The sequence below is a fragment of the Gracilinanus agilis genome, chromosome 6 (assembly GCF_016433145.1).
Source record: "Gracilinanus agilis isolate LMUSP501 chromosome 6, AgileGrace, whole genome shotgun sequence".
Lineage (NCBI taxonomy): Eukaryota > Metazoa > Chordata > Mammalia > Didelphimorphia > Didelphidae > Gracilinanus > Gracilinanus agilis.
This window is the reverse complement of record NC_058135.1, coordinates 192,379,202-192,397,285: the sequence shown is the minus strand read 5'-3', so window position 1 is coordinate 192,397,285 and position 18,084 is coordinate 192,379,202. Positions and strand designations below refer to the sequence as shown.

The 18,084-nt window shown below is 39.5% G+C and overlaps 1 protein-coding gene across 1 annotated transcript in view; it reads right to left on the bottom strand.

Moving 5' to 3' along the window:
* SEL1L3 (SEL1L family member 3) overlaps positions 1 to 18,084 on the bottom strand; it is a 104,092-nt gene that overhangs the window by 40,128 nt on the left and 45,880 nt on the right. Inside the window, exons 11-13 of the mRNA XM_044680677.1 lie at positions 12,684 to 12,803; positions 9,297 to 9,437; positions 2,288 to 2,350 (exon numbers count right to left, since the gene is read on the bottom strand). Coding sequence (XP_044536612.1) covers positions 2,288 to 2,350; positions 9,297 to 9,437; positions 12,684 to 12,803 — 324 coding nt within the window. The remainder of the gene's footprint in view (positions 1 to 2,287; positions 2,351 to 9,296; positions 9,438 to 12,683; positions 12,804 to 18,084) is intronic.

Here is an 18,084-nt window from a genome sequence, read left to right as displayed (position 1 = left end):
CTCCTGATTTGCTTAGTTGTTCCTTCCCTTCTTGCCATACCAAAACAAAGAACACTATTCATACCTTCCAAACACTTTTTAGCATGATTAACCTTCAACTTCAGGCCACCCCATTTATTTCTGAGATCCATAGGAATAGTTAAGAGCTTGTTGACTGAGGTGCTAACTTAATTAGCAGTCCACTGGAGCCCAAATGGCTGTCACTTCAGGGTTTCTACTAGTCTACAGTCATGCTAAAAATCTAAGGGCACATAACAACAGCAGCAGCCACAACAACCAAGACGAGTGCTCTAAGATTTACAAAGCACTTAACATAAGCTAACTCTTGACTGAAGTGCCCATTATATATCATTTTGACAGGATCCCCCTACTTGATGGTCACTGACCTCTTCCAGCATTAATGATGAGTTTTGCTTTGAAGGGTTCTTAAAATAATAAAATGGCATTTATTTTACTATTTAACATCTATTGGATGTGCATTTAAAGCAGAGCACATTGTGTCTAATTCTCCACTCAAAAGTATAGGTAGGTTCCTCTACAAGCAGAAAAGTATGGCATTTGCATTCTCTTATAAAGCCAGGTTCTGGTTAGTTCAAATCACAAATCCAGTGAAGATATTATATTATTTAAATTTTCATTGAATATTGCCATTGGACTGGAACCAATTACTGTGTTTTACATAATCATACCTTTAAATACTACGAATCTGAATACATATGACATATCACAAGATTTATTATTTGCATTAATGAGGATCTGGCTCCAAAAGAGAATGAAGATATTATACTCCTCTGGGTATAATGGAGAGGAAGAACCTCTGCCCTCTCTCCGGAGTATGTCATGCAGCAGAGCCTTCCCTACTTTTTGTAAGCATTACTTCACAAGTATCTGCAAAGTTCTGTAAGGTCTGGTCACTTTATTCACACTGGCTCCCCCTGGATCACACTTCTTTGTGGAGCCAGATGGGTGAATGAACAATAGCCCTTCTGCTTTTCATCCCCTTTCTTCATACTCCAATAAAGCCAAACTACATGAGGCTAGAAACTAATTGTTTTCTCTTTGTCTCCCAATTGCCTACCACTGTGCCTGGCATATAATAAACAATAATAAATGCTTATGGAACTGAATAGTCCCTAAATCCACACTGGCCATTTAGTGTTCATTTGAGAAGGAGATAGGAGAGAAGAATGTCTCATTATTCCAGCTTTCACTGTGCTTCTAGAAAGTTCTAAGTATTCTTTACATAGATCACTATTATAATGAAAACACTTTTTTTTAAAAAAAAAATCTTTACCTTCTGACTTAGAAATGACACTGAATATTGGTTTCAAGGCAGAAGAGTAGTAAGGGCTAAGCAACTGGATTAAGTAACTTGCCCAGGGTCACAAGTGTCTGAGACCACATTTGAACCCAGGACCTCCCTTCTCCTGGCCTGGCTTTTTTTATTCACTGAACCAACAGCTGCCACTGATACACTTTCAACAGACAACATACATTTAAAGATGGTTTGAGTGGTAGCACAGCTTGGTCTTTATTTTCAATTGTGTGATGCAAAAATGAAAAGTGGACCATAACTCCTTTCTATAGTTTCCTTTAAAACTACTCTTTTAAACATCTCCTTCAGAACTAAAGACAACATCAAAACAGGTTCCGTGGATACTAAGATTGAAAACTAACAAGGACCCATCCAGTTCAGAGACCACCTCGAGCTAGGGAAACTAATTGGCCCAAGGTCACATATGAGTAATAAGTGGCAAAGTTCAGCTTTGATCCCGGGTCCTCTGACCTGAAGTTTGGTGCTTTTTCCAAAGAATTATGCTGCATTAAAACCAATATATGATTGCATTTTAAACTTCTGATAGCCAAAAAAAAAAATACTTTCACATTAGGAAGTTGAATTCAAAAGAATTAAAATCTTGGCTTTTCAAATTCAATAATCTTTGTACCCATTCCATTTTAGTGAGATAAGCTATTTCTTATCAATGGAACAATGATCACATTTTCATCTTCAAAATGATATGACTTGAATTATGTTTATAGAAAGACGAATTTCGTTTTAAAATTGTTCGGTCTGCTTTGTGGCAAGTTTCTCTGTGTGCTGGAACTCAATCATGCCTAACCACTACACAATTGTTATGTTTTATGTTTGTGGGTTTTTTTCCTTCTCCTCCTTTTTCCACCTTCAGGATCTTTATGTGTAGCAAAGCCATTTACTTCTGTAAACTTGTGAGTGCGTAGGTGCTCAGTGTGGAAATGTTTCACTATAAATAAGAGGCTTAGGTGTTACCTTGGCAGCAGCTTTTTTCATCAGTTCTAGAGCCAGCCTTCTATTCTTCTGTACTCCTTGACCCTAAATAATAACAAACGACAACAATAAAAATGATGAAGAAAATATGTACAGACGATGCTCCATAGCACAAAGCAAAAAGGCTTGGCAGTATGGGGCAGGACTTGCATTAAAAATGTAAACTCACATTTTCAAAATTTAAAGACAATTCCAAAAGAATTCTAGCTACAGCATTGTTATTCTGTTGGCTATTATTTTCTGGAGTGATTTTGCTGACAAGAAATTCCCATTCATCACTAGCATTAGTTCTATTTCAACCAGTGCTAGCAGGAGTAATGGTTAAGATTCAGTGTATTTAACAGTCTTAGATGTGCTCCTTCTAAGGTTGCCTACCAGGTAAACTAGATAAGACATCTTTGGTAGGATGGAGGAATAAGGTGGGAGTGAAAAAAAATGGTTAAAACCATTCTCTGTCTTGGTTTTATTAAGGCCTAATCTAATTGGGTGAAAATAGCAAAGCATTAGTACTAGCATGACAAGGATATATAAAATAATCAGAATCCTTCAGAATCATGCAGAGGGTGACATGAACTTAAAGTCTTAAGATTGAAAAGACATTTTTGCTGCCACAAGAATGAAGGAATTGCTTCACAATTAGAATAGCAGAAAAGAGTAGAAAGCAATTAAAGATAGATTGTTAGTGGGGAGGTTGGGAATGGAGAGACAAGGTAATTAGATTTGAGGATACAAGTTACAAGGAAAAGGCACAAGCTGGCTATATAAAATATATATTAATTGGTTAACCAATGGTCTTCCATTTATGAGAAAAAAATAGACAAAAAGGTATTAATACAGAGACTCTGGAAAACAAGATGGGAGCAGGTTTCAGTTATGCCCAAAGGGCTTTAAAAGAATGCATGCCCTTTGATCCAGCAATACCACTATTAGGTTTGTATCCCAAAGAGATTTAAAAAAAGTTTGTACAAAAATATTTATAGCCGTGCTCTTTGTGGTGGCAAAACAATTGGAAAATGAGCAGGCGTCCCTCGATTGGAGAATGGCTGAACAAATTGTGGTATATGATGGTGATGGAATACTATTGTACTATAAGGAATGATGAACTGCTTGATTTCTATAAAAACTAGGAAGACCTCCATGAACTGATACAGAATGAAATGAGCAGAACAAGAACATTGTACACAGTAACTTAAACATGGGATGATCAAATGTAATAGACTTTGCTACTAATAGCAATGCAATGATCCAGGACAATCCCAAGGAACTTATGAGAAAGAACTGTGGAAGTAGAAATGCAGAAGAAAAACATATGATTCATCACTTCTTTATATGGGTATAGGATTTGGGGGTTGGGTTTTAAAAGATTACTCTGTTAAAAAAAATGAATAATATGGAAACAGATATTGAGTAATAATACATGTATAACACAGTGGAATTGCTCGTCAGTTCCGAGAAGGGGAGAAGGAAGAGGGATGGGAGAGCACATAATCATATAACTTTGGAAGGAAGGAAGGAAGGAAGGAAGGAAGGAAGGAAGGAAGGAAGGAAGGAAGGAAGGAAGGGAAGAAAATAAAAGGGAAAGGAAGGGAAGAGAAGAGAAGGCCTTGGAGGTCACTACAAATCACTTCCAATTACCTCAAATATTAAAAAGGACTGTCATGAGACCTGAATTTTTTGCTGGCTAAAATAAAGGGCCAAAACAATCAACCTTTGATCAACAGATATACTTAATAAACTCAAGAATGGCTAGGAAGTGGAGGACAATGATCTCACCTTCTTAGTTTACCCTTTGGAAGGGCTCAAATTCATTTACATGACAAGTCACAAAGGATTTTAAGAATATCTAATGCTAAGTTAAATAGTTATCTGAAACAGAAGGCTTTGATCTCCTCCCAGGCAGGGGTATGTTTGAAAAGAAAGGACTCAATCTTAGCAGGAGGTTTTTTATGAGGGCAGGATAGATTAGCTCAGGAGATAGAGGTAATACTCAGCAAAAATTACATGCCCAGAGCCACCCAGACACCAGCAGAGAAGCATATACCGTGCAATGATATTATCAGAAGATATTGGTGGCCATCGGTATGTGTGTTGCTCCTCCATACAGATATAAGGTCTCATTTGTGTGCCCCTTATGTGTTCTCATTCTCCCCATTGATGGTATATGTATTTGTGTGATTGTGGCCTAGGTCAATGGAAGTAATGTTCTATTTCCAATTTTCTTGCTATGCTATTTTATTAAATGCCTTTACTTTGAACTGATTGTGTCTCCTTGCTGACTAGAGGAAAAAGTGAGCATATCAGATGGGACTCATGAACTGTGGTTTTGAATAAAATGTAATTCCCCCCAGAATACCTTAAATCTGGATAACTATTTTGGGAACTTCATCTGTGAGAAGAAAGTTTTCCAGATGTTAAATAAATGAGATTACATTATAAAGGTGCTTTGCAAGGTATATAAGTGTGAAAAAATACAAAGTATAAAAAACATACCATTTCACATTAAAAGATAATATTTTATTGAGTAATGAGTGAATGAGTAATATGGGGAAATTCTGAAAGATTTACTTTCTTTATAGTAGAATATAGGGACTTGAAAGAATGAACTGTAAACCAATGTCACAATGAATATTGCTAATTTAATGAACCCAGAAGCAATCTCAAAGAGTTACTTTTTATCAAATAGCAAACTCAAAGATTATTATGATTTAAAAAAAAAACTTACCTTCTGTCTTAGAACCAATACTAAGTATCAGTTCCAAAGCAGAAGAGAGATAAGGGCTAGGCAACTGGAGTTATGTGACTTACCCTGGGTCACACAGCTAAGAAATAAGACTTCTCCTGTCTCCAGGAGTGATTTTATCCACTGAGTCACGTATCTGCCCCTCAAAGATTATTTTTTTAACAAGAACAAAACACTTGTTAAAAAGAAATGAAGTGATAATATAGAATATATCTCTATATCTATATCTTTCTTTCCCTATCTCTGTCTCCTGGATCTTCTTGATAATTGATTATATATGTAGATCTCAGAGATAGTATGGATGGAGAGGGATTGTATGCTTAGGCCTAAGCTGGCTATAATTGATGAGAGAGAAAACTCACACTCCTCTCACAATTGCTATGGATGTAATGCATGCCTCTCCTCCCTGACAGGCTGGATTGATTAAGCCTGTCAGTTGTTCCCTTCTAACAGTTTGCTCAAGTTGGGGACCCCCTGAGAGGTTGGATGGATGGTTAACCTCTCTAGGTCCCAATCTGAGGTTGGATTAGTTGTTGATAAGGCTATTGATTGGCTATTGGAAACATTGTTATCTGAATGCGTATTGATCTCCCCTTCCCAGGGGCTTTGGTATAATAACCACTCAGGAAAGGCACTTGTTGGTAAAACACTATGTTGAATCTATTAATGGGGTAAGGGAAACAAGGTAACAGGATTGAGGATCTGGAAACCCTATTGCTAACTAATTGACTATTAATCTAATTGTTGATCAAATCTGGAGATTGCTAGGTTTGTAGAAACTGGAGGTCTTCACCCTCTCACTAACTCTGACCTGACTTGGCCACAGCCAAGCCAGAGATTAGGGAAGGCTATTGATGTTGATGTTGATAGATGAATCAGTATACTCTCTCAGCTCTAATATCAATGATGTTGATTGATCACTAGCTCTCTCTCAGTAAGGTACAGGTTACAGGTTTCAGGCCTACCCTTTCCACCCTTAACCTCCCTCCATCCCAAATCCTTGTTCCAAGATGAGCCTGCTCAAGTCTGAGCTCCCAACTGTTGTTCCTTGGGGGTATTTATAGGGTAGGGCCAACCAATTTTTGCCCTTGGCTCATAGTACCCGGGAACATGCCAAGGTTCTCAACTGCCAGTCCTGTCATTCAAGGTGGCATCCATCTTGTCCCAGATAATGATTTTAACACACTACATGAATCAATTCAACCCATACTTGAACCTACTTATTTTCTAATGTCATTGAGACAACTAAACTTGTAACTTCCTCTGAATATCACTTCACTTGGTTCAAGTGTGATAGAGAAACAAAAAGATGAATGCAAAGACAACAGAAGAATGGAAAGCTGACGTTTACCAGCAGGGAGAAAGGAAGAAAATTCCTTAAGGATGACAGAAGCAACCCTTGGCACAAAATGGCATAGTTTTGATTTGCTGGGAAAGATAAATGGAATAGTCTAATATGCAATTAGCGATGAGGCTCAGGGCTCCAAACTGATTGTGAATCTGAACAGCAAAGCAAACCAAGGAGTCTTGACCTGTGTAGGCAGTCACCATAGATGTCAGTGCTGTGAGGACAAGACCATCTGCTCAATTGGCTAACATGACAGCAAAGGAAAGTAATAAATGTTGGAGGGGGTATGGCAAAATAATGCACTGCTGGTGGAGTTGTGAATTGATCCAACCATTCTGGAAGGCAATTTGGAACTATGCCCAAAGAGCACTAAAAGAATGCCTGTCTTTTGATCTAGCCATACCATTGCTGGGTTTATACCCTAAAGAGATCATAGGGAAAAAGACTTGTACAAAAATATTTATAGCTGCACTCTTTGTGGTGGCAAAAAATTGGAAAATGAGGGGATGCCCTTCAATTGGGGAAAGGCTGAACAAATTGTGGTATCCATTGGTGATGGAATATTATTGTGCTCAAAGGAATAATAAACTGGAGGAATTCCATGTGAACTGGAAAGACCTCCAGGAATTGATGCAGTGTGAAAGGAGCAGAACCAGAAGAACATTGTACACAGAGACCGATATACTGTGGTAAAATCGAATGTAATGGACTTCTGTACTAGCAGCAATGCAATAATCCAGGACAATTCTGAGGGATTTATGGAAAAGAATGCTACCCACATTCAGAGGAAGAAGAAAAACAACTACTTGACCACATGGGTCAATGGGGATATGATTGAGGATGTAGAGTAGACTCTAAGCAATCACCCTAATGCAAATATTAATAATATGGAAATAGGTCTTGATTGATGACACATGTAAAACCCAGCAGAACTGTATGTTGGCTACGGGGTGGGGGGGAGGATGGGAGGGAAAGAACATGAATCTTGTAACCATGTAAAAATATTCTAAATTAATTAATTAAATTAAAATTTACAAATTCAAAAAATAATAAAAATAATTTTTAAAAAAGATCACCTACTCAGGGCTCAGAGGAGCATTCAATAATACTGTTCATCCAATATCACTGATGTCCTCTTTGAATTTTCAGAGATCACAGAAACACAATATATACACGAATTTACTTATATAAAATAGTAGAAAGAGTTGGCCTTGGACACAAAATGATAGGGATTCAGTTTCAGGATGATAGAAGTTCGAATTCCATTTCTAATGCATAATGGCATTGTGACCTCAGGCAAATTACATAACCTTTCACTTAGAGCAGTGGTTCCCAAACTTTTTTGGCCTACTGCCCCCTTTCCAGAAAAAATATTACTTAGTCCCCTGGAAATTAATGTTTTCAAATTTTTAATAACAATTAATAGGAAAGATAAATGCACCTGTGGCCATCACTGTCCCCCTGGATCGCTGCAGCACCCACCAGGGGGCAGTGGTACCCACTTTGGGAATCACTGACTTAGAGCCTCTAAGATGGTAAGTTGCATTGAAGATTATGATCTGCATTGATAAAGAGAATTTCCACATCTAGGAGTTCCCTCCTCATGAAATCACAGGTCCAGGCCCTATCACTATCCGAAATATTTTTCCCATGAGAAGAAGTCATTTAGTGTAGAGCTTCTCTCTACCAGACAGATTCTTAAGCAGTGTATAATTTGGTCGGAAGCTAAAGACTTAACTAGGCAGTTTTCACTGGGTCAAGCTAAGATTCATTACAAAGACAAAAAAGATGATTAAGCCTGCACCCAAGGGAAAATGTTAAGGGAGTTGGGATGATTAAGAATGGAAAAAGAAGGCAGAGATGCTAAATGAATACACCTCGGTAAGTGATGATACATGGATATTTTTCAGCCATAGACTGGAAAAGGGAGGTAAAGCCAGTGTTTTGATGAGAAGCAAAAGCCATGGAGCCATGGTACCTGGCTCTCTGTGTGGAATGAACACAGTGATGTTCTTTGGTCCTTGATTTTTATGAATATCCACGTAGTGAAAGGCTATAAAGTTTAGTAGAAAGAGCACCAGATATGTGTTCAGAGGACCTGGTTTCTCTGAATCCAGGATAAGCAACTTAACTTTTTCTGAGCCTCAATTTCTTCATCTGAAAAATGAATAGGTTGAGCTGGATGATCTCAAAAGTCCCTTCCAATGAGAAATCCAATAAAAGAGGCATGTAAACTTGAAAATCCATATTGACACTAACTCTTACCAAAGGTTTTCACGTTTAACTCCCCATTGCTGGAGTTGTCAGCAAGGGGTAAGTAAAAGTCTTTAGACTCAGAATCAGGATCTTAATTTCAGCAAATCAGACACAGGTGTGATTTGTGGCCCACCAAGGGCACTACATAAATTGTATGTGATAGGGGATTTCTTGAATCAATGGCCATCCAAAAAGTCCAGGTATAGAAGAGCCAGATTCATTGGGATATAGAATCCTATCTTACCCTGTAGAGAAGTAGAAGGGGAATAAGAAAGGGGGTAGTGGGTAGGGGAGCAATATAAAGGAGGGGGAAGTTGGAGGGGTGATCAAAAAGTCCAGGCATAGGGTGCCAAACTAAAAACGGGGACATCTCTTAGGAAATGTAGCAATGTTTGGGAAAGTATTGGGAGTCAAAGAGCCAAATATAGAAATAGTTATTTTAAAAAAGGATTGGAGGAGTGGGTAGGGGATATGAGCAATTCTCACTCCTCCTTTTATCAGCTTTCTTTCTCCCTAGAGTGAGTGAGGGAAGTATATCCCAAGTTATCTTAATTACCTACTCTCTGTTTGCACATATGCCTCCAGGAAACTGCTCTGCAATTCTGATGGGAACTGAAAAACTTAGGCACAAATTAAGTTATTCTTACCTTGAATAATACAATGGCGTAATCATATATTAATGCTGGGTCTTCAGTCTCCAAAGCGCCCTTTGCATACCACTCTATGGCTGCTTCGGGGTTTTTAGCCACCCCTTGTTGTCCCCAGAATAGCATCTGTGCCAACCGTTGCTTAAACAACAACAAATAATAATAATTATGATAGTGAATTTTTAAAAGACCTTAACGAACCATGGCTAACTTCAGACTTACTCTAAGATAGAAAACACATTCAGCCCAATGCACTTCATTATCCATAGCCAGGAAGGTGACTGGCATACTGTATTTTCCAACTGATGACCATAGTTCTGAATCACTGTGTAATTAGAAATGCCCTAATAGAAACTAGGGAGTGAGTGTATCTGTGTGTGTGTGTGTGTGTGTGTGTGTGTGTGTGTGTGTGTGTGTGTNAGTGAGTGTATGTGTGTGTGTGTGTGTGTGTGTGTGTGTGTGTGTGTGTGTGTGTGTGTGTAGATAAAGAAGCAGAAATGGAGGCATCATGGAATTTCAGAGTTAAAGGGGATTTCAATAGCTATGCAGTCCTATTCTGCAATTTCTGCACTCATGTCTTTGCCTGAAACCCTTCACTAAGAGAGAAGCTATCCTTCCTTTTGGACAATTTTAATTGTTACAGAGTTTTTCTTAATATCAAACCTAATTTTTCCTCTTTGGAGACAAATGGAGTAAATCTAATCTCTATTCCACACGATAGCCCTTAAAATTCTTGAAACTGGTATTCTAACCTCCCTGAGCCTTCACTTAGCCAGGCAGAAGGCCCACAGTTCCTTCGACCAATCTTCATACAGAATGAACTCCAGCCCATTCTCTATCTTGCTTACCTCTCTCTGAATATTCTCCAGAGGATCTTTCTAAAATGTGGGGTCCAGAGTGGAATACAATATTTCAGAAATGGTCTGCCCAGAACAAAGGACAACATGATAATCACCTCCTCCATCCTGGAACTTTCTTAGAGATAGATGGCCATATGAAATGTAAGACATGATTCTGAGGAGCCAGCTATTCAAGATTTGATTAAAGCCTTCTGATGTTCAAAGTGAATTTATCAAATTCTCAGGAGCAGTTGTCAGATGTAACCTCTTATTCCTGGTCGCTTGGCTTCTCTTAATGTACCCCAACATCATATTAACCATTTTTTAGAGCCATGCCACATTGTCAGCTAACACAGATGGAGCTTGCAGGCCACTAAAAACCCCCCCAGATCTTCCTTTTTCAGAGAGAATGCTCTCTAACTAAACTTGCTCATCTTATATTTGTGAAGTTTCTTTTTTTCTTTTTGAACCCATGTAAGATTTTGCACTTACTCCTCCTAAATTTCATCTTACTATTATTTGGTTTAATGTTCTAGCCTATGATTTTTTGGTGGTCCCACTGTCACTCAGTGTGTTAACCACTTCTCTAAGCTTAATATCACTGCAAACTTAATGAGGCTGCCATGTATATTCCATTATCCAAGTCACTGACAAAATTAGGCATCTCTGAGTCAAATACAGACTCCCTGGGACACTCTACTAGAAGCTCTTTTTCTACAATAACATCCATTAAATATTACTCTTCCTACTAGTCTTCTCCCTTATCAGGGGATCCTGTGAAGATAACCTTGTTCACTACTCAAAATCCTTCTCTTCATAACACAATGATAACTTCTTTTCTATTATCTGTAGTCAACACAAAACCGCTGTCTTCCCCAAGGGATATGTCTGATAGAAGAATTTCCAAAATTTTAGGGCTCACTCATTTGACAAAGGGTAAATATGGATCCATGGTCAAATGAGTAAGGTCTTTGTCAAATGCCACCTAGCTGCCCATATATATATAGATAAGAATGCCAGGACTGGAGTCAGGAGGAGTCAGGAGTCAGGAGTCATCTTCAAGGTCAAATCCAACCTCAGATGTTTACTAGCTGTGTGACCCTGGACAAGTCACTTAATCCTGTTTGCCTGAGTTTCCTCATCTGTAAAGTGAACTGGAGAAGAAAATGGCAAACTACTTCATTGTACTTGCTAAGAAAACCTCAAATGGGGTCAAAAAGAGTGGGACATGACTGAAAAAATGACAATATATATTATATATATGTATGTATGTATATGTATATATTTGCACACACATATACATAACTGAACATATATACACACATGCACATATATTTCATTTTAGTAATATCTATATCATATATCTATGATGTCATATATATGTATATATGGAAAAAGAGAAAGAGAGAGAGAGAAGTAAAACAAAATAATGAAATCCTTAAATGTACTTCTTTCCTGAGCCATGAAAAACAGAAGCAAATCCTGCATGGCATAAGAACCCAGGTATCACTACAACAGCTTGGCATTCTTTCCTTTTTATCGCTCTAACTTTGCTATGTCTTCTCCATTTTCTTCTCCTGTAATTATACTTAAAAATAATGATGGTGATAGCTTGCATTTATATGGTGCTTTCTGGTTTACAAAATGCTTTATGAATAGATGGGACAGGTGAGCTAAGGGACTAGAGGGAGCCACAGGAAATTTTCCTTAAGGGCTTGAAATTTAATTTTTCCATTTCCTCCTTCTTCTTGCTTTCTCACTTTCCCTTGCCTCATACCTTAAGGCAGCTAATAGTACCCAAAATAGCACCCATGGGCAACGAATGCCTGGCTTCTCAACATCCAAACTGAGTGCAGGGTTACTTTTCCTATACCATCAATCTTAGCCAAAATTCTACACTGGAGTGTTCTTATGAAAGTGAAACTTGGGCCAGGTAACTTGAAGTAACTGTCTCCCAAGCTTCTCAAAGTTTTAAATTCATTTTTTTTATTCCTTGAAATTCTTCCAAAGTATATAAAAGTGCCCTAGAAAGCAGATGAGATCTTTTCTTAAGTTCTCCCGAGCCATACTTCTTCCTACATGTTTCTATATTGTCATCCCAGTTTTGCCAAAATGATAACCTTTGGATTTTGTAACATATCTCGATCAGTTTCTTCATATGAGGAATGAAGGAACTGGATTAGATAACTTCTAATGTCCTTTCTATTTTTTTTAACCCTTACCTTCTGCTTTAGGAACAATTCTAAATTGTTCCAAGTTAGAAGATCCAAGTTAGAAGAGTAATAAGAGCTAGGCATTTGGGGTTAAACAACTTGCCCAGGGTCATACAGCTAAGACTTGTCTCAGACCAGATTTGAATCCAGGTCTCTATCCACTGAGCAATCCAGCTGCCCCTTCCCTTCCATTTTTAAGTCTATGATCCTATGGTTCCCTATGACTGCCTCCTTGAAGGAAGATTCCCCAATCTTACCTCTCTGGTCCTTTCTGCATGTGCAACCCACAGAACATTTAATATTACTTTAAGATGGGTGATGGAGTCCATCTTTACCTGAGCCGCTGCATTGCCTCTTGTTGCTTCATGTTTCAGCCACATGAAGACATCCCCATCTTCTTTCGTTTGGACCTTTAGCATCTCATCATCCTTCAGCCTTATTGTTTCTACATATGCCTAAAACATAATAAAAACCACAGACTATCAAAAACACCTGGGGGCCTTATAGATTATCTAGTCAGTCTAACTCTCAATTTGGGCAAAAAAGGAAAAAGTCCACAGGCTAAGTGACTTGGCCACAGTTACCCAGTGGCAGAACTAGGGACCAGAACCTGTGTCTCCTGACTCTCAGCTCAGCCTTTCTGTCCCCCTGAATGATACAGGAAGATTCTGCTTTTAGAGTGAAGCTTGTTCTCTTAAATATCCTCTGTGGAGGCATCTCTGAGCCCCTTTTAGAGGGTTGGTTTAATTTTTTTTTAATAACTAGACAAAGGCAATTAAAATGCCCAAGTTCTGATATGTTTGCACAAAAGGAAGCCACATACACAGGATGACTCCTAATAATGACGCTTCCAGAGAGTGGTTCCCATTCAGGCCGCTACCCAGACCAGTTCATTTCACGAGCAGGTGGCAAAACAACTGAAGAAATTGGAACCAGACCTAATTTGAGAAGGAGGCCCCAGACGGTACTGAGAATGGCTTTGATTTCCCTTTTGACACTCTCTTAATGAAGGTTAATAAAAACACCTGGCATCGCCGAGTCTACTCTGGAGCCTATTGATGCAATGGGTCTCTGTTTTCCAGATGTTGTCATGTGGAGGGAGGGTCCTGCAGGGCCCGAGGAGGACGTCAGGGGGCTGAGGCAGGACGATCTCACAGCATCGGGGGAACTGGCGGACCCCGAAGCTGCATGGGGGGAGCTGGGCAAAATATCTAACATCATCTCCGCCATTCCCCTTACTCTGTGAGGCCGCTGGGCTGCTGTGGCTAAAACTGGACCCGCCGTTCTGTTCTATTTATTCCCGAGGAAGCACATTGATCAATATTTGCTGAGAGCTCAAGCTCGAACGTGAGGGAACGGTCTGAGTTCTTTGTCCTGTTGGAATCTGTACTATTTCAACAAGCAACTCCCAAACCAGGACTAGGAAACCGTACTTTCCCTACAGTGATCCCATGGCCCATAAGATGAGGGCTAAATATTACAGGTGAAGACACTCTGTCTGTGCCCTCTAGGAGTCTATAATCTCAGAGGTCTCATTCCCTATTGGCACTGATAAAGGCTGATGCTAATGCAAAAGCAAAAGGTCCTGGGGCATCACAAGCTTGGAGAGAAGCGATCTCTGAGTCCAAGTTCCTCATTTTACCAATGAGGAAAATGGGACCCTGAAAGTGGAATGATTCCCCTCATGCCACCAGCAAAATTATGAACTTACTCTTTGGAGCTCCAGCCTCCTTTTCTCTCCTCTTTCCACCGATATTCAGGGCCATCACACTTCCTTTTAAACCTGGCTCTCTGATCCTTTCTTTAGGATGGATAATAGCTTAAAATATGACCTCTTCTGTAGATCTTTTCAATTTTTCAGAGATCAAAGCCTTAAAGCAAAAAGACTACGATGTGACCAAGATGATGTCAGCCAATAAAAAAAATGCCAGATTGGAGTTAAGATGGAGAGGGCTGATGGTTCTGGGCTTTCTCAGTGCCCTTGAAACCACATCACAGAGGTGGTCATCTACTTTGCCTACTAACAATAGTGGAACTACAGAGGTAAATAGCACCAAGTCAGGGCTATGTGCCCACGGGATAGCCGATTAGTGCTAATTAGCACTAATGTTAATTGAGGAAGGGAAAGCATTTTAAAAGAATCCTGTTCAGCAGTGGCCAGGAAGGGGGCCTTTGGAGGGATGCCAAGTACTAAGCTTACCAGGCAAAAGATTTAGAACTAGATAAGAAGTAGCCTGGCACAAGGCTCCAGCTGAAAGTTGGAGAATTCAGAAGGCTGGTCGGAACAGCTGCACCTTTAACCTCCTCAAGGAGGGCTGGTTTTGTTTCCTACAAGTTCCAGCGACTGGAAATCACCGGTGCTGAGGCTTGAAGCCTTGGCTGCCCAGCATGGGTGCTCATAACGAATAACTTTCCCATCAAGAGTATTTCATAAAAGAAAGATGTAGTACTGAGGCAAAAAGAAAAAAGAGGAAGGATGAAGAAAGAGAGGACTTTGACTGTGCGGCTGGGAAGTCGTAGCTTCCAGTGGGGGCTCACACAGGTTGCAGAGGCATCTGCATTCTCTCAAGTTATAAAACTTAATGGGTTGGTCAGCAGGCCTCGAGAACTGAGAAGCAGTCGCAGTAAGAGGGAAGAGAAATTTCATAACCTACCCTTTAAACACCTCCTAACACAAAGCTCCTTCGGAGCCTGCCAGAGCTAACATTAGGAATCTGGGTTTTAGGGTTTATCAATCAGCTGTGGTGCCTGACTCCCATCAGGAAGTGAAGTAGGTTCCCACCCACCCTATGACTTATTTCTTGGAATTTAATGTTTGAGATATTTTAAAAGAATGAGAAAATACTCTTTAATGGCAGCAGTGAAGAGTGGAAAATTCACAGCTTTCAGAAAGCACTGGACGTCATTTTAAAATGAAACATTGGGTGCAATTTAGCCGGTGCATAAAGTGGGTCGGAAGCTTTGGGTATTTACTGTTGAATATTAAACGTCAGTTGTGGTGCTGTAAAACATCAAGGTTTAAACTCCGGCCATCATGCAAGCATGATAATTACTTTCTAGGAGAACAACAGCCTCGAAATAAACTTACCTTACTCATCCCAAGATATCAGCACACTCACATTCTGTCAGTTTGTATATTAGGAACACACACAATTTAGCCAGATCTAGACAGGAAATAATGTTCTAATTGCTAATGCCAGGATGATAGGAATTTAAAGAAATAGCATACTGGCCCTGGAAAAAAAATTATCTGCAAATCACACCACATAAATGTCACTGTTTAGCCTTTCATTAAAGCCAAAACAGCTTACTATTCAGTCATAAAAAAGAGAGATCTGAAGCGAGATTACTGTTAGAGGTTACTGTAAAATTAAGCAGATCATAACTCACAGTCTAAAGAAAATGGAGAAAAAACAGTACCTTTTCTTGATTCCTTTTTAACCGACATTTCCTTTGTTAACCAGAGGTCTAGCTTCCTACAGTGTGTTAATTTGCCGGGTGCCACTGATGAATTAATAGATTTTCAACAAAGGGACATTTAAATTAATGTATTACATCCACTTAAATTCTCAAGAAGCCATTCATTGAATATTCTGAAGGAAACATGAGTTCTGATACAGTCCTCCTGACTATTTAATTTGCAGATACAATTCTTCATCGTGTTGTTTTCTATCAGCAAGAAAGGGCATCTCATTTCATCTTCCCTGGCCCTGGCCACATGGGGGGGGAGGCAACTAAATAAACATGCTTCATTTCAGAAGGTCCAAGTATCACACATTCAATTTTCAGTAGGAAAGGAACCCATTAGTTTCAATCCATATCTCCAACTAAATCAATCAACAACCATTTATTAAGCACCTACCATTTGCCAAACACGGTGCTAGGTGCTTGCTGGACATAAAAATACAAAGAATGAAACAATCATTGGACAACCTTATGTTAAAGGGAGGTTTTTTTTAAAGCACACTCTCCTGTGAGTCATTTATTTCACAACCAAAAGGTTTAGTAAGTTCCATTTCCTAGACCACCAGAATCTGGGACAGCCATGGGCAAGCAATGTGCACTATGGGCTGCTATTTGCAATCAAGAAGCCAGCCTGCACTGTCTAGCTAGGTCAGGGTAATGAGCCAGATCTTCAGCAGATGCATGCACCCAGCTAAGCAGGGTACCAGGGAGCAGAGTTGCCACAGTGACCATGTGGTCACTGACTTGGGTGAATCATCCATTTCCATTTTTTGTATTGATGTTCTCCTCCATTGGGGGAGATGGTGAAGAGTTAATAGACTTCATCAGTACAGTGAATTTTCCATTTGTACAATGGATCATTATCAACCATCTGAAAAATTGTAGAGATCAAGATTCTTCATGACTAACTCCTGCTAACAACTGATTTTCATGGTCAGAGAACTCCTTCTTTAAGGTAAAGTTCTGATCATTTTAGATATGTGTTTATTTTTTATAGGAACTGTGATTTCATAGGAAAAAATGCCTCGACCAAAGCAGATGAGCATCTGGTCTGCAACTAATAATCTTAACAGCTTTATGTTAAGCAGAAATGTTAAGTGGAGTCTCAAAGCCAGGATGGGTCAGAAATGGGACTTGAACTCGGGTCTTCCTGATTCCCAGGTAAGCCTTCCATCCTTGGGCAACCATGCTGCAACATTATGAACCATCATTTCCACTTATGTATAATACAACATTTATATTTTAAAGTATGGCACGGGAATGTGGTATAGCTGGCTTTGGAGCCAGCAAGACCTGAGGTCAAGTCCTTCATATGATACATAATGGCTGTGTGACTAGGGACAAACCACTAAACCTCTTAGCAACCCTCTAAGACTACATATATAAGCTGCAGAGGAGAGGCTGACCTGCATCAGTAGGAGGAGTTTCCTTATGCCATAAATTATAGTTCCCTTTACCCATGAGATCAGAGGTCCAGTCACTATTGCTACCAGATCTTCAAAACCATGCAAGAAACAAAGAAGCAACAAGTAGCACAACTCAGTCAATAAACTTTCATTAAACACTGCTCTCCTGGCTGTTCCACAAATAAGACACATCATCTCTCATCATCAGACATTTTCTCTGGCTAGCTCCCTCCTCGGTTTCCCTATCCTGGCTTCCTTTAAATCCCAATTGAAATTGTATCTTCTACAGCAGTAATTCCCAAAGTGGGTGCCACCACCCCCTGGTGGGTGCTGCCGTGATCCAGGAGGGCAGAAATGGCTACACTTTTTTTGTATTACATTCTATTCTGAGTTCAATAAATAGTTTCATAATTTCCAGGGGGCTAAGTAATATTTTTTCTGGAAAGGGGGTGGTAGGCCAAAAAAGTTCAGGAACCACTGCTATATAGGAAGGGCTTGCATTAGAGTGGTGGGTATAAGACAGGAGGAAAAGTATTCCAGGGAGATCACAAAGGTGAAAATGGCAAGTCTTGGCAATAGATTGGATATGGGAGGTGGGAAATGATGGGGAGTCAAGGATGGCAGCTAGGTTGGGGGTTTGAAGGACTGGGAGAATGATGTTGCCCTCTACAGTAATAGAGATGGGGAGGGGGGAAGAAAAAAATAATGAGTTTGATTTTGGACATGTTGATATCCACTCCACTTCTAGGTAATTTGAGATGTGGGAGTGGAAGTCAGCAGAGATGTTAAAGCAGGGCAGGCAGATTTGGAAATCATCATCAAAGAGATGGTCATTAAAAGTATTAAGTTTTTTATACAAAAATAT